Genomic DNA, 23,694 nt, shown 5'->3' with positions numbered 1-23,694 from the left:
TGTGACTGGTACAACAGCTGCAACAATTCCCAGTCGGGGAAACCTTGGCCACAGTAGTTCATGTATTGGTTACTTCATGATAGGATTACTGCACTATGCTGCATGTGGGGCTTCTCTTGCCTCTCCTTCCTCATCTTTCTCCCTCCCCATCATCCTCAACTGACTACCTAATATGCTCTGGCAGGAGTACCCACCCTAGTGTATTTTGAGAGGCCTGACTTATTATCTTCCAAGAAATTTTAGTGAGCAGAGAGAGGAGAGGGCACTATTCCTGTCCTGAACCCATCAAGCACCCTACATGCCCTTCCTCTCAGTCCCATCCTGAGTTCATCTGAAGTAATATCACACTAGGATATGGGAAAGTGATCCCTATCTACTACTCCCCAAAAAACAAATCAAAGTGTTTACTGATCAGCACCCAAAATGCAGTAGATCCTGAAATGGGGTTGCAACAGTATCACCCCAGCATGGCTCTTGTGCTTTGGACAGTGACTTTATAGACAGCAGGGCAGCTGGTGCTGTGTCCCTTATGGCACCAGCTCATTTAGAATTTGCATGTATCATAACTATCCTGGAGCTTGCAGCAGCACAGCACTTTTCCTGGACCAAGTAGGTTAGCCCCACAGGAACAGTCAGGAGCATCCTTATTCAATATCTGCACAGAACAGGGTTTGGGGAGGATTGTCTACCTATGGGAGTGGGACCAGGGCTTTTTTTCAGCCGTAACTCAATGAAACTCGGTTCTGGCACCTCTTAGGTGGGCGCCATTGCCATTCTAAGAGAACAAGTGAGTTCATGGTGAGTTCCCGCACATCTTTTTCTAGAAAAATAGCAATGAGCAGGACCTGTGGGGAGAGGGAGAGACAACAATGAGTAGCAATCAGCAGCTGTCCTGAACCTAGACACACAGTAGGTGATTCTGAGAGAGTGAGCTTAAACTGAATGGTGATACTTGGGTGCTCTGCCAGTGCTCATGCCTCAGCCTCCCCATTGCAGTGACTATGAGTTTTCCCTCTCCCCCTTTGTGGGTTTGTAATGAAACACTGTGTGTCCAGTGACTATTTGTTCTCCTACATGCTGGTCTATGATCCAACAAGGATTATAGGACTCTCCTTTCTTGTAGGTTTTTAAGCAGAGATTGAATGGCCATCTATCATGGATGCTTTAGCTGGGATTCCTGCATTGCAGGGAGTTGAACTAGATGGCCCTTGGGGTGCCTTCCAACTCTACAATTCTCTGATTCTAAGGCAAAAAGTGCCAGCAGTGACAGTGGTTGAAGTGGAGCATCTGGTCTTTGCTGCAGAGACCTTAACTGCATGTGTGGATGAGTGCATCTCCTGTGTGGGACACTACTTTCTACTCGTGGGGGGGGTGTTAAAACAAAACCTAGTAGTCACATATGAGAAAAAAAGAGTGGATAGGTGGGTATGTGGGAGAGAGAGAAAGAGAGATAGGAGACAGTTGCAGCAGTTGTATATTACAGTGTGTGTTCCGCTTTCCCTTGTTTATCTATGTGGGGTGCTCTGTTCTGACTAGAGATGGGTGAATCTGTTAGTTTTGTTTCTTTCAGTTTCTCAGTTTCCAGATCTTAAGTTCAGTTACCAGTACTTGGCTCCAAAATTGTATTGCAGAATTTAGAGAAGTGTTAATTTTGAAATTCACAGAGCCTCGGGGGGTGCTGCTAGGGGTGCCACAGCTGCGATGTATAATGGAAGGTGAGAGGTGGGGTTAGTGCCGAATTTTGGCATCACATAGGGCATCACTGAAATTTGAGACCCCAAGGTCTGTCATTGGTTCTGCTGGTGCATCTGTCATGGTGGTGGTGTATCTGGCTAGTGTAGGGGGGCTTCCACAAAATCCTAAAGCCCTTCAGGTGGTATAAGTCCAGTACAGTGCCTTTAAGCTATACCATATTCAGTAATCTTTTTAAAGTAGTACAGGGAGCAAAATTGTTTGGCCTCCTGGGAGAGGGAGTTCCATATTCAGGGTGCCGTCACCCGGAAGAACTGACTCATTATACCCATTACAGTTAAAGAGGGGGAATCTGAGTCCTATAAAGTGACATTAACATTTGGGGGGCATTTTCTCATATATTCTGAACCCAATCCATTTTAGGGCCTCAAAATGAAAACTAGTAGTGTGAGTTGACCCCAGAATCCAGTGGAGTTCTTTCACCACAAATGTTATCGACTTCGTTTGACTGACTGACTTACTAACTAACTGATGTTTTTGGACAGCTTTCAAAGACATACATACAGTGTGTTAGATTAGTTTAATTTAGAGGTTAACAAGGAGTGTATAATGGTAGCCAAGTCACCATTCACTGGTATAGGCCACTAAGGCTTACAAAACAAAGGTGGTAAAAGGAGCTGGGGAGATGTTGCAGTTTAAATTGTGAGCCTTTGGGCTTGTGTTCAGCTGCCACATGCGTTCCAGTATCTGCCTGGGTCAGGGGACAGTAACTTTTATTTCTATGAAGAGCCACTGACACATGGGAACAGCAAATTTGAAGGCAGTGGAGTTTTTGGTGGAGTTTTAGGAATGGGAGAAAATGTTAATTTCAGGTTTTCTCTGTTTCTTGTTTACCTTATTGTTTTTCCAATCTTTAGTTTGGTTCTCCACATTTCCTCATCAGTTTGTGTGTGTGTCTTCATGAAATTCACCAGCATTTCTGTGTGCATTTCTCCTTATGTACACATTTTTGCATGTGATTTTGCCATGTGTGTGTGTGTTAAAACACACACACACACACAGAGAGAGAGAGCTTCATATTCAGCATTGCTCGGGAATTCTGAGAAGCAAAAAATCAGTACAGTGGTACCTCGGGTTACAGATGCTTCAGGTTACAGACTCCGCTAACCCAGAAATAGTACCTTGGGTTAAGAACTTTGTTTCAGGATGAGAACAGAAATTGTGCTGCAGCAGCGGGAGGCCCCATTAGCTAAAGTGGTACCTCAGGTTAAGAACGGATCTCCAGAATGAATTAAGTTTTTAACCTGAGGAACCACTGTACAGAGAATATCAGTGTGCATTGAAAAGATCAGTCGGCCATTCAAAATTGCATTAAACGTAGGTGTGAGCAGTTTCTCCACTTGTTCTGTGCTTTATGGGTCCAATCATGGCCTTTGTCCCACTGCTTTCCCCTTGAAAACCTGCTCTTTAGATCTAAATCGGAATAAATGGCAATCTGCAGAAAACCTAGTTGCCATTTGTTCCTATTCAGTGCTAAACCACAGGTTTTCTTGGAGGGAAGCGTTGGGACAAACAGAGAGGTGGATAAGTCCTTTAGATGAAAACTTGCTCCTTGACCACAGGAACCACCGTGCCAAATTTGGTGATGCTTAAGAGATGCCCAAATATGTGCTGAATAGACAAACAAATGTGAATTATACCACACAAGCAATTTTCCCTACTATAATGTATTTTTATTGATGCAGTGATCCTCGAACCCCTTCCAATCTACGCCCCATCCCAAGGGATGAGGGTAGGGAGAGCAAGGATTACATACCTCCGTCATTGGTGCTGTGCAATGCCAGGTCCATAGGCAACAAAACTGCCACCATGCGTGACTTTTCTGTCTCGCAGGGGATTGACCTGGCTTGCGTGACGGAGACCTGGGTACGGGAAGGCGAAGTAGTCTCCCTACATGAGATAACACCCCCAGGTTTCTCTGTCCTCCATCAATCGCGGACTGTGGGTCGGGGGGGAGGAGTAGCGTTGTTATTCCGGGAGGATTGCTCTTTCAGAGCTCTGCCATCACCGACGATCTCCGGCATTGAATGTGTTGGTCTCGTGTGGGGCACCAAGGAGAGCTTGGCTGTCTGGCTGGTGTACCGACCACCCAGCACACCTGCAGCCACCCTGTCAGACCTGCTGGAGGTGGTGGCGGGCTGGGCCTTGGAGTTCCCAAACCTACTGGTTTTGGGAGACTTCAACGTCCATGCCGATGCCGCTCCCTCCTCACAAGCTCTGGACCTAGTGACTTCCATGGCAACACTAGGGCTCTCCCAGGTTGTTTTGGGCCCCACTCATCAAGCAGGCCACACGCTGGATCTGATCTTTGGGGCTGGCATATATGTGATCATGCTCCCTGCTGTGGAAGTGCCATGGTCTGATCACTACGCCCTGAAAGCCAAGATTGACTTCCTGCTCCTCCCCGGCTCGGGTGGCGAACCTATTTGGGCTCGTCCGCGAAAACTGATGGATCCTGATAGATTCCGACAAGCCTTGCGGAACCCTGCTCCTCCTGGCAACTCATTAGATGACCTTGTTGAGGACTGGAATAACCGGCTCTTGGTAGCCATTGATGAGATCGCGCCTAAGCGCCCTCTGCGACCCCGTAGAAACCGGGCCCCTTGGTTTACTGAGGAGCTCCGGAAAATGAAGTGGGATCTCAGACGGCTAGAGCGAGTATGGCGACGGACTCGTGACGGAGCCTCAAGAACATCTTATAGGACGCTTATGAAAGCCTATGAGACGGCTATGAAAGCTGCTAAGAAATCTTACTTTGCAGCTTCCATTGCATCCGCTAGCTCTCACCCGGCACAACTTTTTAGAATAATTAGGTCAATAACGTCCTTAGGAGGACAACCAAATTTAAGCACAAATTCGACCCACAGCTGTGAGGCATTCGCGAGTTTTTTTGCAGAGAAAGTCCTGTTGCTCCGCCGTGACCTCCCTGCCAATTTAGATACAGTGACTGAACTGGAGGCCCCTCGACTGACTTCAGGTCCAGTGTTGGACCATTTCGATTGGATACACCCTACTGATGTGGATAGATTCCTCCAAGTTGGTAGGCCCACCACCTGCCTCCTCGATCCGTGCCCATCTTGGCTCATTAGGGAGTGTCCAGATGTTGTGCGGACCCCCCTGGTTGAAATTATCAATTTGTCCCTTGACACGGGGACATTTCCAGGGGAACTGAAGGAAGCAGTGGTGTGTCCACTCTTAAAAAAAAATTCGTTAGATCCCTTAGACCTATCCAATTACCGCCCAGTTTCAAATCTTCCATACCTGGGTAAGGTAATTGAGAGAGCGGTTGCAAACTCTTCCAATATGCAGTAACAGCGGCGAGAATATTACTGGCCCAGAATTGGAAACAAGAACAAGTACCAACAATAGAGGAGTGGAGAACAAAGTTGATGGACTACGCAGAACTGGACAAATTGACAGGGAAGATCAGATATCTACGAGATCAAAAGTTTATCGAGGACTGGAAAAAGTTGGTGGACTATTGGGAAGGTTTAAGTGACAGAGAAATAACGTTAGTAGCATTTAAAGAAGCTCTGTAAAAGTCAAAGAAATATTGCAAAAAAGAAAAACAGGTCTTAAATGGTTTTTGAAAGGCAATAGTGAATTTAAGAACTGTGTATTTAAAAATCAAATTTGGATGATTGTCAGAGAGGCTGAGGGAAGTCCAAAATTGGAAAATCTGTTAAAGTTGAAATTGTGATGTATTATATATTCTTTTTGTGGAAATTAATAAAAATTTATATTAAAAAAAAAGAGAGAGAGAGAGAGCGGTTGCTGAACAGCTTGGTAGGTTTCTGGAGGAAACATCGGCATTAGATCCATTTCAGTCCAGTTTCCGTCCTGGTTTTGGGATGGAGACGGCTCTGGTTGCCCTAACAGATGATCTCCGTAGACAACTGGATCGAGGCAGGTCAGGACTGCTGATCCTTTTAGATTTGTCAGCAGCCTTTGACATAGTCGATCATGATCTTCTGGACCACCGCCTCGCAGACGTGGGGATACAGGGCATAGCCCATAACTGGTTGTGCTCTTTTATCTCTGGTCGGGGACAGAGGGTGGCACTAGGGAGGGAAATGTCGTTGCGCCACTCCTTGGTGTGTGGAGTGCCGCAGGGCGCAATTCTATCCCCGATGCTTTTTAACATCTTTATGCGCCCCCTTGCCCAGATTATCCAGAGCTTTGGGCTGGGCTGTCACCAATATGCTGATGACACTCAGCTCTATCTGCTGATGGATGGCCACACTGACTCGACCCTGAACACACTGACCAGATGCTTGGAAGCTGTGGCTGGATGGTTTCGTGGGAGCCGATTGAAACTAAATCCTTCGAAGACAGAGGTCCTATGGCTAGGTTGGGATGGCATGGGGATGAGGGACCAACTCCCTTCTCTTGGGGGGCCCAATTAGTGCCATTGCCTTCCGTTAAGAGTTTGGGTGTAATCCTTGACGCCTCCCTTTCCATGGAGGTGCAGGTTACAGCAACAGCCAAGGCGACATTTTTCCACCTTCGCCGCATCAAGCAGTTGGTCCCTTACCTTTCCCGCCCCGACTTGGCCACAGTGATCCATGCGACGGTCATCTCCAGGCTTGACTACTGTAATTCGCTCTATGCGGGGCTGCCCTTGAAGCTGTCCCAGAAACTCCAGCGGGTACAGAATGCTGCAGCGAGGCTCCTCACGGGGTCTCTGCCATGGGAGCATATTCACCCAGTGCTTTTCAAGCTGCACTGGCTCCCAGTGGAGTACAGGGTCAGATTTAAGGTGCTGCTTTTGACCTTTAAAGCCCTTCACGGCCTAGGACCTCGTACCTACGGGACCGCCTCTCCAGGTATGCCCCACGGAGAGCCTCAAGGTCATAAATAGCAACACCCTAGTGGTCCCGGGCCCTAAGGAAGTTAGATTGGCTTTAACCAGAGCCAGGGCCTTTTCAACTCTGGCTCCGACCTGGTGGAACGCTCTGCCTCATGAGACCAGGGCCCTGCAGGATCTGTTTTCTTTCCGCAGGGCCTGTAAGACAGAGTTGTTCCGCCTGGCCTTTGGCTTGGAGCCAATTTGATTCCCTCCCTCTCTCTCTCTCTCTCTCTCTCTCTTTTTTCTTTTCCTTCTCCTGCGATGAGGCTACATTTTAATATTTTAATGTTCCATTATTTAAATGTTGTATTTTATTTTTGTTTTTAAGTTGTAATCATTCTTCTTGTTTTTATTATTGTTTGTAAGCCGCTCTGAGCCCGGCCTTGGCTGGGGAGGGCGGGGTATAAATTAAAAATTATTATTATTATTATTATTATTATTATTATTATTATTTTCACTAATATATGCATTTATGCACACTTCCCCCTAGTATATGCTTTTTGTGCCCATTATTTGGTTGGAGAACTGCATTACAAAATTCGGAGAAGTATTAATTTCTAAGTATGTATGTCTGTATTTTGATTCACATACTGTTTCAGGAAGTGCAATTTAGGTAGAGTTACCTTTAAATGAGAACTGGATCAAATTTCTCCCTCATAGTCCTCCCCACCCCCACCCCGTTCTTTCTGTCACACCTTTCCCATCAAATAGAACCTGCAGTCTTAAAATTCATGTGCACTTCTCACTACCCATTCTTTTTACAGTTGTTCCACTCTCAGGCTCCTGCCTTTGAAAGGCCACAGGTTCCCCACCTCTACTGTATACATTTTAGATGGGAAAGGATGAAGAGCTTCTAAAAGAAATGTTCTGGCTTTTCAAGCAAGTCTCAGACATAGTTGTTCTCTTTCTGCAAAGTAGGCAGCATTCTCCTCTATGTTTATTAGATGGTTCCTTAAGCAACTATTGTCTTTTGGATGACTGCAGTTCTATTTGTGCATGTATATCATATGTGTCATGATGTATTAGAAATGTGTGTGGGGTAAAATACAATCACTGTTGTTTATGAGAACACAGTATGTGGTGTAGGTTGGGCTTTTTCCTCATTGTCTTCTGTTCAAATGGATCTGTTTATACACAGTGCTTCCAAAGCACTGCTGAAGAAGGAAACCAAATGAACCAACCTGCTGTTATCCAGATCTGATACTCAGTTGACAATAAGTATTAGAGAAGAAGGGGGTGGTATGATGTGATATCATAACTTGTTCTCATTTGTCATGTGCTCCACGAATCACCCCCTCCAGTGCAGAAGAACAGGCCTTCCTTAGTTGCTTCTTGTAACATGGAGGGGGGACTTTTAAAATCCTCCTCTCAGCATATAGATTTAGATGTGGCAAATAGAACCTTAAAAACACAGTCTGTGTTGGCTTTTCCCATTAGCTTCGACTCTGCTTAACAATATTTATTTTATGACATTTATATCCCACTCTTCCTATCAGTGAGCAAAAGGTAACATGCATGGTTTTCCTCCCTATTTGAGCATCACAACAACTGTGTGAGGTGAGGTAGGTTAGGTTGAGAACTCGTGACTGAACCTAAGTCATCCAGTGAGCTTCAGATTTGAACCTGACCTGAGATTTGAATGTGTTATTTGAACCAAAAAGGCTTACCCATGCTTAATGTAGTTTTGAGCACATATTTCTGGATAAAACTGTAGCTGAGCCTAAGCACTTGCAACTGAAGCAACTGCTTATTCTTTCCCTGCTTACTGCCATCTTCAATCTGCTGTTACTTTTGAGTTGAATTTTATATTGTAAGCTCTTTGGGACAAGGACCTGACCTCTTGTAATCTGTAAAGCGGCATATACAGTGGTACCTTGGGTGTCAAACTTAATCTGTTCCGGGAGTCCGTTTGAGTCCTGGAATGGTTCGAAAACCAAGCTGCAGGAGCTTCCTGCTCTCAATCGGAAACCATGAAAGCCACGTTGGACATTCAGCTTCAGAAAAATGTTCACAAATCAGAATACTCACTTCCAGGTTTACGGCGTTTGGGATCTGATTTGTTCGGGAGCCGAGCCGTTTGACAACCAAGGTTGTGTTATAAATTGAGGATTTCATGGTAATGCCAGCAGTGCTCTGGAGTGATGCTATGTTGGGCATTGTGGGAAATGTGTTAATAATGGCTTATTGCCTCCTGATGTGTGGCGGGGGTGGGGGTGGGGTGGTGGGGACAGTTGTCAGTGCTGGGAGGAAGGTTGACTGGGTGCTAGGGCCCAGCAGCTGACTGAGGTTGCTGTGTGCTAATGCTGGCCCTGAATGCTAGTTCTGATTTCTAAGAACTTAAATACAGTGACAATTGTACTTTGCAAAGGAAATACTGGGTCCTGATAAACGTTAAGGGTTAGGCTATAAATAACATTCTATAGGTGGAGACAAATAGGTATGAATGAATGGATGTTGAAGTATACCTCCTCAAGTATGAAGTAATCTAGGATGACTTCTAGACTCAAACAAAACTTTTAGAAATCACATTGTTAAATTCCTGATGTGCGACAGGGGTTTCATAAACCTCTAGCCAGTGTTATCACACATGAATTGTTGATATATACTCACCATCAGTTATAGTAGAGAGGTTTATATCTAGGGACTGTTGTGTTTGCCTGTGTGTGTACTGGTAATAAAACAAGATTTATTTTTAATTGGCCATTAAAGCTAGATGGGTTTTTAAAATTCAGAATATCTCACTGGTCTGATCTTGGTTCCATGATGAACTGTTCTGTGTTTACCATACTATAAAATGACAAGAGTTGCCTCTTCTCCCTGTTCTTGTTCATTCTAAGTTCAGCATCACTAGAACTAGATGTTGGATTACTCACTTTTGCATTTATATTATTCTACATTATTATGAATGTGCAGAGGTCACAAAACAAGCACACTGAAGCTTAAAACCCGAATCATACACTTGGCAGTGTCTGTACTCATACTTTTCAAGCTTCTTCAGTTTGTATTCCCCTTTTGAGCCCCTGCAGGTTGAGAATTATATTACAGGAACTGAATGTGCCGCATGCTCCGCTCCATCTGACTCTACTTAGATCCAGTTCATATTTTGCATTTCACCGGCTAGGACTGGTAAAATAATAGATTTCCTTGACTCAGATTCAGTCCACTTTCTTGTCTTTTAATATGCAGCTCAAAGTTTTGGAACTCACTGTAAAATTATAATCAGACATTAGCGCCAAGGTTTAGCAACCTGCTGAGTCCTTAACATGTTACATTTCTGAGAACCATGTTGTTAACTTTAATGAAGAGTATGTTCACATTTAAAATCCATGCCACTCTTTGAGCGTTGCAGCTTGTGTTCAGCAAATGCTCAAACTCCACATCAGTTTTTGCTATAACATTTTCTCTTCATGTTCCCGAGTACCATTCTGTCAGTACTGGGAGTGGGGGAGAGTAGGAAGGTTGATAGATCTTGGTGGTACCGAATAACAATTTCAGCACAATTATTGCAGCTTTTGTTATACAATCAGAAATTCAACATAATCTATTTTATTTGGAAATTATTTTGATCTCTCCTAGTACTCTAAGAACTGTATTAGGATATTTTATAGGAGATGATGCACAAAAAGTAGGTAACAGCATACATCTAAGGCATTGCATATTTATAATGTAGCTTCAAAACTACTTAGTATCCACTTGGCTTATTCTGCAAAGTAACCCAACCCTCTTTTGACTCCATTCCGCAGCTTGTAACTCACTCTATTAATTATAAATAATAGATGGATCTCCTGTTCTTGGTCCTGTGGTATATCAGAATGCTGTGCATTTTAGTCAGTATTTGTCTTATATTTTCTTTCCTTTCCTCCTCTATTGTTGCTTTCAACCTTGGAAGCATTTATTGTTGAAATGTTATCCTGTTCCTGAAGATCACTCCATGCCATGTTTGCAGACTGCTTAGGGGCCAGGGATAATGATAAGGGGTATGTGTGTGTATGTGCACTGCATGAGGGAGACAGCGTGTCCCAATCCTGTTTCCATGTCAACGATTCAGTCCACATTTGCCATCACACAGTTGGCAGAACAGGTTTTTTTTATGAGAGAAACCCTATTCCCCTCTTTTTTAGCATCCTAATCTATACCAGGTTTCCTAAACTGCCTTGGTACTATGTTAAATGGCAGGACTACTTTCATGAAACTCCACTTAATAGCAGCCAACCTAGTGGTGGTGGTCTGTACTGCCATCTGGGAGACTTAAGTTAGCTGAACCATGATAGCAAAGCAAGTAGGAACTGGCACTGCTGTGGAGGCCATGTGCTCAGTAAATAACAAGAAGACAAGGGGGGGGGGAGTGCACCACGTTTGTGACCAACTGTCCTGCTAAGAAAGGAGGAGCTGGCTCCCTGTGGTCTCTGCCTTCTGCCTTCCTCCTTAAGCTTCTAGTTATGTTTTTTTTTTTATTAAAATAGGCATAAGCTGTCATTCATCAGCACTGTTTGCAGCAATATAAAATAATAAGCACAAAGTTAAAATACAACACAAAATAGGGCATCGCTGAGGGGTAAAAAAACACCTTTCCATGCCTAAGGCCCCAGAGTCAATCCCTAGCGCCTTCAATCCCTTTCTGAGACCTGAAGAGCTGCTGCCAGTCAATGTCATTGGTCTCCAACTGGAGGATCAGGCCCTATTACTGGGTCACAGCCCGATTTAAGGTATGTCACAACAGAAGCACAATGTTGTTGTTGAGATATAAGAAATGGGTACCAAAATACATTCTACATCCAAAGAGGTAGAAGGCCACTGGTGTATACAGTGTTGCACTCAATGGCCCAATGATCTAGCATAGTATAAGAAACCTTCCTATCTTCCTTTCCCCTCAAAAAAGGACAATGTGGTATAGTGGTTAGAATGTCGGGCTAGGACATAGACAAAGAGATTGAGGTTCTCCACTCAGCTATGAAACTGACTGAGTGACCTTGAGCCAGTCACTATCTTTTAGATCTGATTGTGCCGAACTTGTCATGAATTAAATCTTCACATGCAGTATTATAGACCTCATTAAAGTGGGAAGTGATGCCATGCTAAATTATGATCTGCAGTCATGAGTTCACACAATTTGACTTCTAGACTTAGCCTACCATCCATACCCTTCTCTTTGCTCTATGCAAATTCAGTTGATGACAGCCCTCTCTCATTCCACTTTTCTGGCTTTTGGCATACCTTCCCCTAAGAACAAAACAAAACTCCTTCCCTCACACTATCTCCTTGAAATCAACTACTGTATATTTAAAGGGGTTTCCAAGATTTGAAAAAGCTCCCAGTTTGTAGTTCTGTCTTTTATCAGCTTGCTTCTGTCCTATTGCTTTTGATCAAATCTTCACCTTGATCCATGTTGCCAACACTGTGATTCTAAATCCACTCTTGGAAACAAATACAACTGAATCTGCTAAGTTTATTGTCAAGTAAATGTTTTAAGCCTTCTAAGCAGACGCCGTGCTACTATGTGTTCTTGTACCAGAATCTAGCTTTCTGCTGAAACAAAATACATATTCAGTAGTAACAGCAGACATAATAGTACTCATTCTGTAAGAAGATTATTAGGTTTGGGGAAGAGGATTGGTTGAATGAAATAAATGGTCACAGAATCATAGAACTGGTGAGTTGGAAGGGATCCTGAGGGTCATCTAGTTCAACCCCCTGCAATGCAGGAATCCTGCCAACAGGGGAGGGGGGGCTTGAACCCCCAATCTTCTGGTTAACAGCCAAATGACTCATTGTGCCACAGAGAACCATTTTTCAAATCCCAGTGTTTGGAATAAATAGAATGCTTCAGTATTTGTACTTTTCAAATCAAGGGTTGCATTTTCCTAGATTTGTACGGAACTCAACATACTGAGTGGCTGATGCCGACTGGCATCTTTGTGAGCACAAATGTTTGAACGTAGTCATAACTGTTTCATTTTTAAAATCCCATTTCTATAATTTTATTTATTTATTTTACTTATTTTGTAGAATCTGCCTTTATAGCAAAAGCTTGCAATGTGGAGTAAGAATCACTACATATTGACCTTTGATGACTTACATCCCAGTTTTCTGCTATGGATGGAACTCCCTATGGGATCTATTCTATTATGCAGATATACCAGATGTAGCACATATGGTTTAAATGTTTTGTGCTGAATTTTATGTTACTCCCCCTGTGGAACCTTGAACATGCCATAAATGTACGAAAGCAGCATATTTACACATTATTTTCTTTCTTATATTTATAACCAGCTTTTCAGCCAAGATTGGCTCTCAAAGCAGCTCACAACAATGATCATCCATCACGAAGATACCATGGGAGATAGTAAGTATGCATGAGTATGTGTATATCTTGCAGACTCTTTAGATCACTGCTACATTGTAATTATTAGATAGATGATGCCCTTAAAAGAGCAAAGCTACTTTAGAACAGTAGCTTGATCTGGTGGTGTTAGTATTGTCACCGAATTAGAGAAATCTTACAGCACAATCCTATCCATGCCTACTTAGAAGCAAGTCCTATTGAATTGAATGGGGCTTGCTCCCAGGTAAGTGTGGTTAGGATTGCAGCCTCTGAGTAGACCATGGTTAGGATTGTGCTGTTGAGTAATGATAAGAGTGGTAATCTAGTTTTTAAATCTACCTAAATTTGTATATGAATAAAACAATGGTTTTGAAGAGAAATATGTTATGCTCATGAATGCATATGGAAGGGGTGTTCCATTCCTGTGTGAGAGTGATTAATGGTGGGTGCCTTTCTAGCCAAAGTAGGTAATTACTTAATGTATCTGAGTAAAGGTTGCAGTCCTAATTAAAAATGAGCAGTGGGTTGTCCAAATGGAACATAGGAAGCTGTCTTATACCATGTAAAACCATTGGTCCATCTCATTCAGTATTGTCTTAACTGATTAGCAGTATCATTCCAGGGCAGGCACAGGCAAACTCAGCCATCCAGATGTTTTGGGACTACAACTCCCACCATCCCTAGCTAACAGGACCAGTGGTCAGGGATGATGGGAGTTGTAGTTCCAAAACATCTGGAGGGCCAAGTTTGCCTGTGTCTGTTCCAGGGTTTCAAACTGGAGTGTTCCCAGCCCTACACCAGGAAATGCCAGGGATTGAACCCAGGAACTTTTCAATGTAAAACACGTGCTTCAGCGTTGACCTATGGCTCAGTAATTAGAAAAAAGCCATTGGCTATACATCTAGGAAACACCTAGGTTTTTGTGGAACATCTATCCTGTGCATGTCCATGTTGGAAAGCATGTATTGGAAATTCATTACTGAAGAAGCATGTCTATCAGGGAAGCATTTGTCAACTGGAAGATCTTGGGGTGGGGAGGGGAAGGGAAAGAAGGTGCTATCTATTCTGTCCAAAATATATGAAAATGAGAAAGAGCTGTAGTTAGATGTATTTTGAGAGGACGGTTGGAATACCACTTCATATTTTTACATACTAGAAGCTTAAGTGAAGTAAGAGCAGTTTTTCAGTTACTCTAATGTTAGGGTAACAGGGAAATTGTAAAAAAAAATGTAGTTGCTGAAACTCAAAAAGAAGAAAGGTAACTACAAAATACAGGGGTACTTCCAGTTGTGGACGGGATCTGTTCTGGAGCTCTGGTCGGATCCTGAGGTTTCCACAACCGGAGGGAATGCTTCTACACATGCGTACATGGCGGTAGAGCGCTTCTGCACATGCGCATGCAACAAAAACCTGGAAATATACTTCTGGGTTTGCCACCTACGTATCCTGAAGTTTATGTAACCAGAGGGATATGTAAGCCGAGGTACGACTGTACTGGTGCTGGGTATAGGGGGCGCTAGAAGTTCCATCTCCCTCAATATTTTGAATCAGGGGGTCCAGACCCCCAATATTGAGGGAGTCGACATCCCCTGCTGCTGCCAGGTGCCCTCCGCACACCCCAGCCCCCACCCTGGAGCTGGGAGGGGGCTAGGATGAGCAAAGGCGAAGATCACCCTCCACATGTCTTGCCCCTAAAGGGAGCCCAGCGCTGCAATCCTCCTCTCCACCTGATGCCACATCGCGGAGGCAGGACACCTGTGCAGCCTGGTGCGTAATTGCTCACGCGCTGGGTGGGATGCATCAAATGATGCCCCCCCAATGTGGGGGGCAAGTCAGTGCCCCTGCTACAAAATATTGCCTTGCATTATGAATGCTTGATAGACATATATTTTATGAATCAAACTACACTATGGTCTCGTTTGCATATCACAGTAAGCCAAGCTATGGCTTACCAGAACTACCGGGTACATGAGTGTGTAGAACATGAGAGTGGAACCTGTAGCCAGCCACAATGGCTAACCCAATACCTATGGAAAGCATGCAAGCAACAGCACTCCCCCCACTTTTGATTCCCATCAACTAGAGGTAGACCATACCCATCATGGCTAGTAGGCATTGATAGCCTTATCCTCCATGAATTTGTCTAGTGTTTTTTTCAAGCCATTACATTGATGGCTATCATTACAAGTTGAAAAAGAACACTATAAGTCCTGCCTCCAGCCCCATGCCTGTGGCATTTTGTAGCATTTATTTTTTCATGCATCTGTTTTGTTTAGTGGATGAGCACTCACCTGCTGTCCCACTCAGGCATGAGTGTTTTCATGGTAAGTGTTAAAAACAAAAACCACGCAAAACACTAGCAAGTATTCTTCCGTGTCCTCCTCCCCTAAGCCAATGCCTCATTCGTTTGTGAACTTTTTGTTTCTTTGTTGTTGTTGTTCTTGGAGGTTATGAACTCCTGTTCCTGCATGGAAGGAAGGGGTGGAAGTAGCAGCCTTGGTTGAACCTAAAATGATGGGGCCAATAATGTGATGTAACCACAAGGCAAATGAAAATTCATGATAGTGTTGTGCACATATAGGGAAGTCTTAAGGACTTCTTTGAGCTGTGTCCAATTCTGGTCTACTAAAACTGAAGTGAAGAATTCACCCAGTGTGGTTATTGGCTTATTAGCTTAAAAAGGAAGAGTGAGTTTGGATGAAAGGTCCTAGGTTCAAGAATAAACATATAGTTGGAATTATTATACCCAATGTGTGGCTGATAAACCCAACTATGAATAAAGACAGTAAATACTGAAGTAGGCTACAACTCTCCAAAAAGGTACAGCAAAAACTAAGTAGTAGTCTTCTAGTAAATAATTGTACTATCTTCCTGAATCAACCAAGCTTTAACTTGAACTGGTTAACTGCATGAAGGGTGCTGTGTAATACTTTAGTGTTTCAAGATTGTTTACTGTTCTTCATATGAAGTCATAACTGGAGATATCTAACTCCAATTAATGTGGCTTAACTTGAAGAGGTTATTGGGTGAGTGGATTTGTAGAGTGCTGAGAAGACTTGGTGTATGGATTTCTGCTTTCCTGTCAAGTTTTATTGTGGTTTCTGTAGTAAGGAATTTCACCTGTCAGCTTGGCTGGTTAGCCTGTTGTCATGTGGTACACTTTGGTCTTTCCTTTTATGGCCCTTGTATGCTTACCTGAGCTATCTGAATTTGTTTTTACTACACATATTGCTCTGGTGAGGTGTACCTTGCATACTTCTGCTGTTGGCCTAATATAATCTGGATGATGAAGGCACCTAGTAGATGTTTAGATTTACCAGATCTCATTTTGAGCGGTAGGGTACACACCTTGTACTCAACAAGAGACTAGCTTTGAACCTTGCACACTACATCTGGCACTGCTAATGCAGCATGGCATCAGAGCTCTGCACCCTGCAATCCATTGCAACATGGCAGGGGTTTGGGTGCACACTTCTGGTCTCACATGTTGTTACTGATGAAAGCTTATGGATAGAGGATGCTCCTGAATTCCCTGCAACCCTAAACAGTAATTCATAGAGAATTTAGTTCACTAGTTTTGCTTGAACAAAGTAACTAACCATTGTCATAGAATGGCTAGTGGGATAATGGATTTTGCTGCAATTGATTTCTTGCAACACAACTCTTAAGAATGTTTATGCAGAAGTAAGTCCCCCAGAGTTAAGTGGGATTTAGCCCAATTAAGTATCCTTGGAACTGCGTGTTTGATGTCTGGACTGCATGAAGTGTGAAAATGCATAAAATTGTCCTGGTTAAAAAGTATTAAACTGAACAGCCTACATTATTGGTAATAACAGTTGGAGTGGTGTGACTTTTCCACGACTGCTCTTGGGATATCCTCCTTGAAGTTTTGATCTATTCTAGTTGCCCTTCTACCAGTCCCTCGTTAATCCCTTCTGTCCTTAAAGGCACGAGTCCTGGCCTTTCTTGGTTGCGGGAGTCTTTGTGCCCTGAGCAAATGAGAGGAAGCACCGGAGCATTCGCTTGCGAGGCTTCTGAGAACTGGCGGGAATGGGGCTTTGCGAGCAGTTCTGTTCACCTAGCTTCCTCCAACCCGCCTTGTGTTTTGTCAGCGGAGAAGCTTCCTTTTGTGGCTCAGAGGCTGAGCTCGGCTCCCTTTGCCGCCGATCCGTGGCGGATTTTGCGAGCGGCAGGCTACTGTTAGCTTCAAGCTTCAGCCTTGCTGAGTTGAAAGCGTCCAGGGCCTGGCAGCTCCTCCTTTGTGAGGGGGGAGGGGAAGAAAGCTCCAGTCCGGGCCATATTCCAGTCCGGGTTTGGCAGGCTGCCGCGGCGCTGGGTAAAATGGCAGTGCTGAGCCTCGTGTCGGAGTGAGCAGGACTCGGCGGACGAGAGTCGGAAGCTGCCGCCACTCGGCTCGCCTAGTCTAGCCTCTCCGGCCGCACCGCCCGGCTCCGAGAACGGGGGTCCGTCCGATCCTCCCTCGCCCGCCGTGTCCCCCTTCCCTTCCTCCTCTCCCACACCGGGAGCCCCGTCCTGCCCCCCTCCCCCTTTCCTCCTCCTCCCCCTTTCTCCGCCGGCTGCAACTGAGCGAGGAGGCACAGTGGGGCCAGGCCCCTCGCACCCGCGTCCAGCCCGCCGGAGCTCGCCGCGCCTCGCTCGCCGCGCCGGGGGAGGAATGAGACCCCGTTGTCCCGAGGATCCCACCGCCGCCTGAGCGCGGAGGAGGAGGAGAGGAGCGGTGAGGCCTTGTGCCGGCCGGCCGGCCAAGCAGGGAGTAGGTCGGGGGAGGAGGAGGCGGGGGAGGGGGGCTGGCTGGGTGGGGAGGGGGGATCATGGCCGCTCAGGTGGCCCCCGCCGCCGCGAGCAGCTTGGGTGCCCCGGCTCCATCCGAGCTGAAGAAAGCGGAGGTGCAGCAGCGGGATTGTTCGTCGGAGGAGGCGGGGGGCGAGGCGGCGGCGGCGGCGGCAGAGCGCGGCGGAGAGAAGCAGTCGGAAAGTGAAGGTCCCCCGGGAAAGGAGCTGCAGGACGGGGCCGAAAGCAATGGCGGGGGCGCAGGGGCCGAGCCCGACCTGAAGAGCTCCAACGGGAACCCGGGCCCTAGGCCCGTCGCCACACTGAACAATAACCTCCCGGAGCCGCCCGGCGGTGGTGGCGGCGGTGTTAGTGGCGGCAGCAACAGCAGCGACGGGGTGGGGACGCCGCAGCAACAACCGCCGCCGCAGCAGCAGCCTCCCCCTACTCATCCGGCCGCCTTGCCCCCGCCAGCCTACGGTTTCGGGCAGCCCTACGGTCGAGGCGCCCAGGCTGCTGCGGCCGTCGCCGCGGCCGCTGCCTTCCACCAACATGGCGGACAACAAAGCCCTGGCATGGCAGCGCTGCAGAGCGGGGGCCTGGAGCAGTCGTATTCGGGGCCCACCGGGGGCCCCCCGGGGCCGCCCCCTCCCCAGAACTCCCACGGCGGCGGCAGTTCGGAGCACGGCTTCCCCAATCACCAGTACAACAACTACTACCCTACAGCCGGGCGCAGCGCTGGCGCCTACCCGCCTCCCTCTCAGGCCTACGCCCTGAGCTCCCCTCGGGGAAACGCTCAGAGCCCCGCGCAAGCCGGGGCCAAACCTCCAGCTTCGGCATTCCAGCAGCAGCGTTTCGGGGCCATGGGGCCCTCGGCCGCCGCCGTCGGCGCAGGAGGAAGCGCAGGAGGAGGCAGCGGCGGGGGCGCCACCCCGCAGCCCACTTCCACCCCCACCCTCAACCAGCTGCTCACCTCCCCAAGCTCGGCTCGGGGCTATCAAGGGTATCCCGGGGCCGACTACGGGAGCGGGCCCCAGGATGGGGGAGCGACGGCCAAGGCCCCGGCAGCAGCGGACATTGCCTCCCAGTACACTGGGGGCACCAGCCAAGGCTGGGCGGCAGCAGCCACGGGAGGCCAACAAAGGAGTCACCACGCGCCCATGAGCCCCGGGAGCAGCAGCGCTGGAGGGGGACAGCCGCTCACCCGGACTCAGCAGGTAAAAAGGCACCGGGAGGGCGGGGAAAGAGGACCGGGGCAGCGGGCGCACATGGGCTGGGGGTTGGGTGGTCAGCTGGGCGCAGGTGAGGGAAGGGGCTTGAGGACGCCTCTGGCCGTGGGAGGGCAAGGGCAGGAGGGGAACGCACCCGAGGTCGAGGTTGGGGTGTCCTTTAACGTGACAAGCTTTCTGTGGTCGTCTTCGGGCCCACATTACTAGGGACTGCCATTGTCTGTCTCTTTCCTCTGTCTCTAAAATGGCTGCCTCTCTGCCTTCCCTTCCTCCCTTTCCCAGCCTTTGTGTAAGCTTTCTTGGAGAGAGCCCTTCTCCTTTCACCCTTTCCTGTCCCGGCTGGGAGCCTTTAGGGGGGTCCTGGGGTGGGGTGGGGTGGGGGTAAGGCTTGCCACCACCACCTCTGGGGAGGGAGGGGTTGGGGTGGCAAAAATAGCTCCATGTTGCTGGGTTGGAAAAAAGAGGGTGTGCTGAGCAGATTGCTGCTGTTCAGCTCTACTGTGCTCCACTCCTTTGCGGCTCCTTTTTCCTCTCTTGGTGTGGGTTGAATTGAGCTGTTCCTGTGCTTCCAGGGGGTAAGAAGAGGGCAAGTGACCTGCTCTGACACCCTCATCTTGTCCAGGCTAGCTGAAGCCATTTTCTGAGCAGCCTTTTTAGATAGCCTAGTGCCTTGAGCTCCTGCTTGGAAGTGCTGGTAAACAGTTCAGTGATTGGAGTAGTAAGTGCAGATTGCTTTGGTTTGGGATTTGAATTATGGAGGTAAAATCCTTCTGTCAAAGCCAGGAGACAGTTGGTCTTAGGTTGACATCCTATCTGTGATCTGATTGGCTCCCCATCTCCTGCTCTTGGCCATTTATAATTGCCTCTGATGTAATGGTACAACAATCCTGATGAGCTCATAAACTTTTACACTCTGCTTTTTCTACCAGCCATAACCCACTGCCACTTTCTGCCTTTTTTTTTTTTTAATTCCACAGCTGAAATTGGCTGTGACCTTGAGGAGGTTCAGCAGGAGCAGATCCACAGACGCTGCCCTCGATGCATTGTGCCTGAAACAAAAGAGGGAGCAATGGCATTTTGTTGTACCTTGGATTTATTTTGCTTGTTAAGCCTTATGCAGCCTGGAGTAGATTCTATAGGGCTGAAGCAACAATGGAGCGTGTGTGTGTGGATGCTTTTCTGTCAAACCAATATGTTTTTGGTTTTGTGACTTTCCTGGGTATAAGTGATTTCTCTAGTTTTAAGTGTTCATCTGTTTCTAGTAGAAATTGACCATTATAGTAAAATACCAGCTACAGAACCAGAAATGCTGCAAATGTTGTAATTTAATATTTTCAGAATTGTCATTTTATTCTGAAAGGCAATAAAATAGCACAATTTTCTTAGGGGGGAAAGAGTTGAAAGTTTGCATTTAATATAATTTAAAGACTTTTCAACATACAAAAAAAAAACACCCCAGAAACAAAACAAGAAATAAGAAAGAAAGAGAATGAACAGAAAAGCAAGCAGACGGAGAGATAAAAATAACAGAATAAAGAGAAAGATGGGAAAATAAGTAAGAGTGATTTCAAACTATCCATCTGTTAGTTGTGCCTGTTAAAGGTCTTCATAATAATCCAGTGCAATGTCCAGTTATTCCTCCCTCTGCTAGCTGATGTTTGCATCAGAATCGTAGAATTGCAGAGTTGGAAGGGACCCTGAGGGTCATCTAGTCCAACCCCCCTGCAGGAATATGCAGCTGTCCCATACAGGGATCAAACCTGCAACCTTGCCACTATCAGCACTGCACTCTAACCAACTGAGCTATCCAGGCTGTATTGGCTGCAACAATATTGGGTAATGGAACAGAAGAACATAGAAACTCTTTATATTTTCCTGGCTATAACATAGTTCAGTAAATAAGTATTTAGTATCATAAGCAAATTTGGAATTTTAAAAATGAAGTCATTTCACAAGTTATGTGATGGATGATGTCTCTGGTTTTAGAAGTCCATAATGTAAATCTGATATATTGAACTGATGAGAGACCAGTATTCTTTCTTGGTCCTCCCTAGTCATCTTCAAGGTTCTAGGGCAGGACTTGTTCAGATTATAGTTTAAAGTTTCCCAATTTTTCTGTAAACTAACCCCTAGAAAAAAGTTTGGTTTAATTGTGTTCTTTAATTACTGTGGTAAGGACAATTCTTAATTATGCTCAAATCCCTTTACCTTTATAAGCATTTAAAAAAAATTTTTTTTGTTAAGTTTCTTACTTGTGTGCTTTCTTCAGCTCATTTTTTAAAATTGTTAAGATCTTTATAGTACTGACACTTCTAGAGGAGCAGGTATAAGAATGGTCTCCATCCCAAGGAGCTTGCAATACAGTCATACCTTGGGTTGCAGACTCTTCAGGTTGCACGTTTTTGGGTTGCAGACTACGCCGAACCCGGAAGTACCGGAACGGGTTATTTCCAGGTTTTGGCGCATGTGTAGAAGCGCTGAATCGCAACCCGCACATGCGCAGATGTGGCGCTGCGGGTTACGAATGCTGTGAGTTGTGAAAGTGCCTCCTGCATGGATCATGTTTGCAACCCGAGCGTCCACAGCATCCACTGTACTAGAATATGACTCTGGAGGGAAAGAAAAATGAAAGATACTGACCATGAGAGAGATTCTGGCTATTGAACTAATTCAACTCAAGTAGTATTTTTAAAAGTTTCTGGGCATTTTGCGCAACACAGGATACAGTGATTATTTGTGTGCTGGGTTGAGCCTCTGAGGATGTTTTGTAGGGCTAATTCACATGCTACAGGCCAGCAAAGCCTGGTACACTTAGTAAAGAGTCTGCAGTCAGTTTTGGCAGCCTGAAGTTCTTGAGTGAGGCCTATTAATTTCAGTTACAGTTTGCACTTTTAAGGATTGACATTTGGATGTATCCTAAACATTGAAATATGTGAAGAGGCCCTCTATATTATATAGACAAGGCTTGTTCATACATTACATTGCAGACCACATTTTATTAGAGAAGGTCTGGTTACTCTGTAGCAGTCCTGTTTCTCATTCATGGTTAAAACCAGTCTTGATTGTTTAAGGCAGTGGTTTTCAACCTTTTTGAGTCCATGGCTGCCTTGATGAACTACATTCTTTCTGCAGCACTCCTGTGGGGATCAGGAGCCCAGTTATGTCACCCCATGCTTGCAGAACTGGCAGAGCTCTCATCCTTTTTCAAACACGCTCCCTTGAGTGTTCCTTCAGCCTCCTCTCCTCTCTCTTGGGGAGTCCTCTGGGCAGCCGCCCCTGATCTCTGAGCTGCCCCACCTGCCCCAAAGAGAAGTGCCTTCTCACCCTGCCCCCACAGGGGCCTGGGAAACACCCCATGGCCAGCCCCTGAGGCACCATTCGCCTGGGGAGCTTGTAGCCAGGGCTGCTGCAACAAACAGCTGTGCAAGCCTTTGGCAGGCAGAGGCGCAAGAGGGCATCAGAGGAGGGAGGGAAGGAAAAAGGGACAGAGGCCAGTGTTGCCAGCGGCCCCCTTGACCATCATTCAAGGCACCCCAGGGTGCCACGGCATGCTGGTTGAAAACCACTGGTTTAATGATAGGCATTTAGGTGTGAAGCTATTAATGTGTCAATAGCTGGAATTAGTGGGTAGATAGTAGAAGCTGAAATTTATAAGTCAAAATGGTTCTCTTTTTAAACCAACTTCCTATCAGTATGCATGTTGGCATCTTTTGAGTGGGGATTAGAGAGGGAAGAAATTGTGTGCATATTAGACCAGGCATCTTAAACTTTTTCAGACCCTGGGCCCACTTTAAACCCAAACATGCCTTTGGGGACCCATTTCTTAATCCTTTACACTATATTTTTATAGTGGTAATACTGTTACAACCTACTTTGGATTAGGCTGCGACCTCCCAGTTTAAGACTAGTGCCTTAGACAGATATTGGATGGGTAGTAGAAAAACAATCTATAGAGTTAGGGATGAGTTCCTTCTCTTGCCTATCTTGGTGGCTACGTTAGTTTGAAGCATACAAGTGAGCTTGAAAAATTTCTTGAAGGTGTGCATGTTTTGTAAGGTTTTGGTTCAGTGTTGGTTTTTGGACCTTGCATGAATCTTTGTTCCAAGTCTGGGGTATAGAGGGAAGAATGCAAAATAAGATCAGAAATGAAATACATTTAAAGCACACAGCTTCTCCCAAATGAGCCTGGGAAGTTATTTGTTAGGGGTGCTGGGAATTGTAGCTCTGCGAGGAGTAAACCACAGTTCCCAGGATTCCTTGGCGGAAGTTGTGTACTTTTAAGTGTATGATGTATATACAGTCTAATTTTTGTTTTCTGCTTAACACTGTTGCATGATTTGATTTGATAATTGCTACATCCGACTTGGGCTACAATCCTAAAAACACTTGATAGAGAGTAAGATTCATTTGGACTCAAGGGAACCTAAGCATGTGCTGTTAGTCCCTTGGGTGCAACTGTTGTAGCAGTATCACAGTTTATCTGTTCAGCATTACGTGGAAGGTTATTATATATTTAAAATTAAATAGACTCTGGAAACATCTAGAACCACCACAAAATGTGTACTTGAGGAATACCTTTTTCATGGAAATAAATATGTGGTATTTGTGCCTGCTGCTGAGGTTGATATAGATACATACTGCCTGTTGTGATGTTTCTGAATGGGAAATCAAAGTGAGTAAAGGAAACAGATTTTCTGCTTGAAGTATAATAGAGTGGAAATCTAGAGAGTTCCTGATGAATTCTGAGTGAC

The 23,694-nt window shown here is 45.8% G+C and overlaps 1 protein-coding gene across 3 annotated transcripts in view; it reads left to right on the top strand.

The window, feature by feature from the left end:
- ARID1A (AT-rich interaction domain 1A) overlaps positions 1-23,694 on the top strand; it is a 133,425-nt gene that overhangs the window by 28,525 nt on the left and 81,206 nt on the right. For 2 of the 3 annotated variants that reach the window (XM_079985884.1, XM_079985883.1), the window contains one exon: positions 12,872-12,944. Coding sequence is in view for 1 of the 3 variants with exons in the window: in XM_079985882.1 (XP_079842008.1) it covers positions 17,756-18,931 (1,176 nt within the window). In the remaining 2 variants the exon portion in view is untranslated. Of the gene's footprint in view, positions 1-12,871; positions 12,945-17,729; positions 18,932-23,694 lie in introns of those variants that run through there. The other variant, XM_079985882.1, reaches the window with a different exon arrangement.

This window comes from Podarcis cretensis (genome assembly GCF_951804945.1).
Source record: "Podarcis cretensis genome assembly, chromosome: 8".
NCBI classification, from domain to species: Eukaryota; Metazoa; Chordata; class Lepidosauria; order Squamata; family Lacertidae; genus Podarcis; species Podarcis cretensis.
This window is presented reverse-complemented; position numbering and strand designations above follow the sequence as displayed.